This window comes from Sardina pilchardus, chromosome 21 (assembly GCF_963854185.1).
Source record: "Sardina pilchardus chromosome 21, fSarPil1.1, whole genome shotgun sequence".
NCBI classification, from domain to species: domain Eukaryota; kingdom Metazoa; phylum Chordata; class Actinopteri; order Clupeiformes; family Clupeidae; genus Sardina; species Sardina pilchardus.
The window spans coordinates 11,785,782-11,791,781 of NC_085014.1; the positions used below are offsets into that span (position 1 = coordinate 11,785,782).

The window sequence follows — 6,000 nt, forward strand, 5'->3', positions numbered from 1 at the left end:
CCTTGAATGAATCGCGGAAGTGTAAAGGAGCATGTGTTGTGTATCCTAGAAACCTTAAAGGCGTAGCGACACAAATAATGGCAGTAGCCTATGTCAAGGGCTAAATCGCTTCCAAATCTTCATCTTAGACCCACTGTCGTTCTGTTTTCGGCTGTTGTTGTCCACAAGAGTATTATAACAATCAGTGTGCTGAAATATAGTATAGTATAGTAATAGTTATTTAAATTCTGTATAATTCAATCAAGCCTATTTTAATTTACACACGCAAGCAGAACTCGTCTCCAGCAGGGGGCGGTAGACGCTCCATCTCGGCTCTGCTCCATCTCATGGATAAAGACATGACCTGACTTTTCCATGTTTATGATTATGAGGATTTTTTGTTATGCATAAGAAAATACACATTTAATGCAACAAACACATTAATGAATTACTGAATTGATGAATAAGGGATGTTCTTTGGATAATATAAGCTCCATATTTAGTGATATTCACAAGGAGAAGAGTAGGCCTATTTTAATTTAAATGACGATGCGGATGCTGATCAGGCCTATCACTATCACAAATAAACATACAAGTCACAAATATAAGCATACAAATAGGCTACAAATCATAAAAAACATACAGTATAGAATACAGTAGGCCCATCATATTCACAACTAATGAGTAAAACTGCTACACTGAACAGACATGCCTATAAGAGCTGAGTTTCCAGATTAAATAGGCTACTAGGAGGGGAGTAGTGTAAGAGCTGGCTAAGCTCGAAGTTTCAAATGTCCGGTTATGTTGTTCAGATACATGGCCCAACCGCTTGACCTCTGCAGAACACATGCAGACTTACACCTATTGCTGAAAGCTATAAAGTCCTGAAGAGATTCACATTGATGTTATGGGGAAGATAATGCCATGTAAGGGCAAAGGGCACTGTAACAGATTGCTCTTTCTCCTGTGGTGTTGAGGCACATGAGGATGTTCTGAGTAGCCTAGACCTGCTGAGGAGGAGGATGGTAGTGAGTGTGTGCGGGTGTAGTTCTCCAGAAGGTCAGTGGGGTAAGCAAGAGTGTGATTATGTAGGGTCTTATACAGTATTTGACCAGCAGGTCCAGAAGGCCAGGTGTTAGCCTACATGGCTTGTGGATTTGGGACGTGTGATGATCCCTGCTGCAGAGTTTTGGATTAATTGGAGCTGATGGACTTGCTTATCTGGCATGCAGAAGTCAAGACGGGATGGAACACGAGTGTCGACCAGGGGTGGCTCTCAAACTCTCTCCTCGATCCTCGATGCTTGGTCCTCGAGGCTCGCTCCCACTGATCTATATAACTATACACTGGATAGACTATCCCGTTGTTGCCGCCCCATCCTTCTTTATCTATCAGTGAGGACGAGGATCGAGGAAGGAAGGGATAGTGTTTAAAACTCCAAATGAGAGTGGATGACTACAAACATATGCATAACTTTAAGTGTCAAAATAGTTTTCTGCTTGAGGAATTATTTGCTGCATTTTTTTTGTCCCATAACTGCAGTTTTTTAAGGGATTTTTTAAGGGATAAAGCAAGAAACGTTGATGTGTGCATTGCATTAGAGCAATGACACACCTCATACTGCCGACCTGCATTAGGAATCAAGTAAAAATGTTTACAATGTTTGATGGCCCAAGAAGCAGGCCTGGCCTGCATAAAGAGAACAAAATTACAACGGTTAAACTAGATTTTGTTCAGTTATAACGTTTATTTGACCATATTTTATTTCGTTTTTGTTGCATTTACATTATAGTATTATGTTGAACATGTTTAAAAGGTTGCATCAAACTGCTGTGCAGCCGGTGCTCCTTAGAGAGGAGAGTGCTCGTGGGTGCCTGAGCGGAGGATGTGGGACGGGCTCCTCTTCTCCCATTGGCCGCTGGAAACGCTCCGCTTTTGCATGTATTTTTAGCTATTGGTTCGATTCCTAATGCAGGTCGGCAGCAGTCACGGTCCCTGCGGTTGAGAAACAGGGGGGCGTCTCATCTGCAAGAGCAGCACAGGTCTGCGGCAAGGAAACACTACCACAGATCACTGGGAGAGGCAGGGGAGAGGGGAACGAGTCAGACACCCGGCGAGACAAACTACATAGACAAGTTTCGCTAATTCAGCTACTCGGCTTTCCACGTTATAGGTGTCTGGGCTACCCGTCCTACACTGTGTTATTTTTTGTGTTGCTGATTCATTGAAGCTCCGAACGGCTTTTCAAATGGCCAGCCCAGGCTCGGATGCAGGACGACACCTCCAGCTGCATCAGCCTCAAACCGAACCGGCACCGGAGGCAGCTTTTCGCGAAGCGCAGAAATGGATCGAGGTGAGTCAGTGCATTCGACCTATAGGAATCTGACATCAGAGGACTGTTAGCCTGCTGCAGTCTCACCTGTCTCTGTCTCTCGTAAGAGCATATCTTTGACGGATTCTTGTCTGATGTAGCCTCTATTTGCACCATCACAAGACTATACAGCAACTAGGGAGAAATGTTAATGTGGAAGAATGACGACAAGTGCCTTTGTTGAATCGTACAAGCCAAAGAACGCAGCAGGTCTTGTGATCACCTGTTGAAACGTGACGCAAATTTCCCCATCTCTCCCCGGCGTTGGCATTGCCTAGTCTGGCAAAAGGTTAAATTAGAGCTCTTCGTTAGAACAATAAGATCTCCGCCCATAATGAATGTTTTTTTGCTTCATTCTGAGATTAGGGTGGACAATAATCAGACAAACGAGGTTTTGTTCGGGGCTAATTTGAATCATGGCATTCACCAGCAACGTTGCACTTGACTTTGTGTCACTGGTTTCCCTCATTGTGCTTTTGAAAACATTGTTTTCTGTGGTATGACCCCCCCCCCCTTTCCAAATGCAAACGCAGGCAGACTGCTGTATGAAATTGTTCACATTTCTGAGCAGATTACTTTTTTTTATAAGAATCGAGCAAATTCTTTTTAATTCGGGAGAGACTTCAGCCAATGTCTCTAAAAAGAAAATGAACGTTTCTCAAGAACGTCTCTAGAGAAACATTCATTTTCTTACAATTCACTGTAGATTTATCTCTTTGATTGGTTAATAGCTTTCCAAGGTTTTGTGTTGTAATGGCAGAATAGACTCTTTACTGGCCATTCAATAACAGGAAACATTCATTTTGCTGTGTTGTTTACTGATCTTGTTGTTTTGGTCTGTAAGGAACAGATAGATTTAATAGAAATGCGTGTATGACCGTGTCCATGAGATTGTGGAGAACTTAATGAATAGGCCTATAGCCTACTTATAAATATCATTCACCTTTTCATGAAGAAGCCCACCTACAGTATCACTCCAGTTAGTACTGAAGATGAAATGCCCACATTAAGGATGATGGTCATTTGAAATGAGATGTTAGCTATTTGGTTGGAACGGGAGTCTGAGACTCTTTCTTTTACGTACTTATGTGTTATGACTTTGAGTGGTCAGACATTAATCCCTCTGGGCTCACATTAGGTCCAGATATGGGATGTTCTGGTTAGTTTTTGTTGTGAAGATACTTGTTTTTTAAATTATATTATATAAATACTTAAAGGTTGAAATGTTTATCAAACAAAAAGACTCTTTAGCCTGTGCACTACATTATTTTTTTGCCATCAAACTTTTTCCATCTCACACAAATAGCAAATTAGTGTTCCATCTCTGTAACCTTGTTGCTACACACGGTTATGTCATAAGACTATTACAGAGGCCTGTTCCACTGGTAGTCTGTTTGAGCGGTAGTCTGTTGTCTCTGACCACCTCCTCAAAGACACAAGTGTAATTACACACAGCTGCTGTGTGTCACCATGTCACGGAGAAGGGAGGAGGGGTGGGGGGGGGGGGGGGGGGGGGGGCTCAGGCCATGCTGTGGTTCTTCACAAGCCTAGCCCAGAGCCAAGTAGACAAGGTGTGTCAGTGTGGGTAAACATCAACAGAGCTAATAATTGAAGTGTCAGGCAATGTGCCGTTGACAAGTTGCACTCTTAAGATTCAAGTCAATAACATTTAGGCAGGGATGAGGCTGAAATCACATGTAGTAACATGCAGTAGTGTGGCGATTTATGTTTCAACACCAAACATTAAATTATTTGGTATTGAGAGAATAGAGGCGTGACTTCTAGAAGGCTCCTGGAATATTCATTTTGCGTGTGAAGTAGTCACTGTATTGTTGAGCATTGGTATGACAACTGTTTTGAACTCATTAACAGTGAACATCATCTCTTTGTTATGGATATGCATTCCAGATTGCATTTGGTCTAAATTAGACAACATCAAAGCAAATTGTCATTTAAATTGCGTTCTGTGATTATTGTTATTAAACAGATGTGACAGTGTGTGTGTGTGTGTGTGTGTGTGTGTGTGTGTGTGTGTGTGTGTGTGTGTGTGTGTGTGTGTGTGTGTGTGTGTGTGTGTGTGTGTGTGTGTGTGTGTGTGTGTGTGTGTGAGAGAGTGTTTTATCATATCCTCCCACTGTATCGGGATTCAAGATCTAAGGCCTTCTAAGGTATTCCACCCTATTCTTCTAGTCCCCCTCCCAGACTGTTTTCATTCCACTCCCTTCAGGTAATTGTTCATATAGACAAACAACATGCAGCACTTTGGAAATACAGGAGGGTGGAACGGAAAATATGCACTCCTGAATTCCACCAGATGCGCATTATAGGGTCCGATATGACCTGAAGGGATATTATTCAGACAAAACAGGTCGGAAAAGATGTCGTTTTTAGCTCCTCAAATATACAGCACCACAGCTACAGTATTTAAAATGGCGATATCTGAGAGGTTTTTATTCTGAGGGTTTGGATTTTCATTTTAATGAATTCAATAGATTATGATTATGAAAATGACATGAAAGACATTTTATTGGATAGCAGTACGAGTTCAGTTATCCGTTGTAGTCTCAACAGGTGTCAACACCTGTTATCTAAATGTAACGACACATGTGGCTACAAAACGAGAATCGAGATCTTTCTTGTTCGCTTAGTTCAGGTACGAACAGGCACACGCTCTGTTTTTGTGGGCCTGGTGTTTTGTTATGACTTGCGTATCTCTCGCTCTCGCTCTCTCTCTTTCTGTTGATTGAAGGCACACAGCCTCGCACTCCCATCCCTGATCTCGACTCTTGCCCTGAGCACTGTTTGTTGTCTCACACCCTCACTATGGGGGGGAAAGGTACAGTACAGTAGGCTCAGCTCTATGGAGGTTGCCTGTTGGCCTCATCAGGGATTGCAGGGCTTTTCATTGGGTCTGATCAAAATGACATGGCTCAGGTTGCCTTTGGGGACCGTGCCAGTATGCTGACTCACCCCCTGAGTGGCCTTCAGGAGGATGGCCTCGGCTGCCAAGTCTCCTCGCATCCATCCATAGAGGGACCGTTGGCGAGTAGAATACTGTTGAAGAGAACGTTTGTTTGTAAAGCTCTCAAATACTGACCCAGCAGCACTCATTGTTTGTGGAAGGGAAAGAACCAACAGCAGGTGCTGCAGATGGTGGTGCAGACACAGACCATAATACAGCGACCGTCGTTTGTTTGTGACTGATACAGAGAAGAAATGGAAAGATTAGTCGTGGCTAACCGTTACAACTCAGGAGGACTATGTGGCCGTAGTAGTCATATCACTGGTGTGGTGAACAGTGCTCTTCACCTGCATGTCATGACAGCAGTTGGGTGATTGCTTGGGGAGGGCGGCATCATCAACAGCCGGGCTTCCAGAGGCTGTTATGGAAAACCAGCGCTGATAATTCCTGCCACTCCTCCAGTGAGGAGGCAGTCCCGGCACGTTCGCTTTCCGGAGCCTTCCATGACATCATCGGGAGCTCTGCATGTTGAGGAGTGTGTTTGTTTTCCCCCTTGTGTGTGTGTGTGTGTGTGTGTGTGTGTGTGTGTGTGTGTGTGTGTGTGTGTGTGTGTGTGTGTGTGTGTATGTGTGCTGCCTCTCTGCCTCTCTCTGATAGTGTCACACCTTCCAGGTAGCTGCTGGTACAA

The 6,000-nt window shown here is 43.7% G+C and overlaps 1 protein-coding gene across 3 annotated transcripts in view; it reads left to right on the forward strand.

Annotated features, from left to right (window-relative positions):
* The first annotated feature begins 2,037 nt into the window (after nucleotides 1–2,037).
* limch1b (LIM and calponin homology domains 1b) overlaps nucleotides 2,038–6,000 on the forward strand; it is a 112,174-nt gene continuing 108,211 nt past the window's right edge. For all 3 annotated transcript variants that reach the window (XM_062524178.1, XM_062524179.1, XM_062524177.1), the window contains exon 1: nucleotides 2,038–2,332. In XM_062524178.1, the coding sequence (XP_062380162.1) occupies nucleotides 2,228–2,332 (105 nt within the window). In that variant the 5' untranslated portion in view covers nucleotides 2,038–2,227. The remainder of the gene's footprint in view (nucleotides 2,333–6,000) is intronic.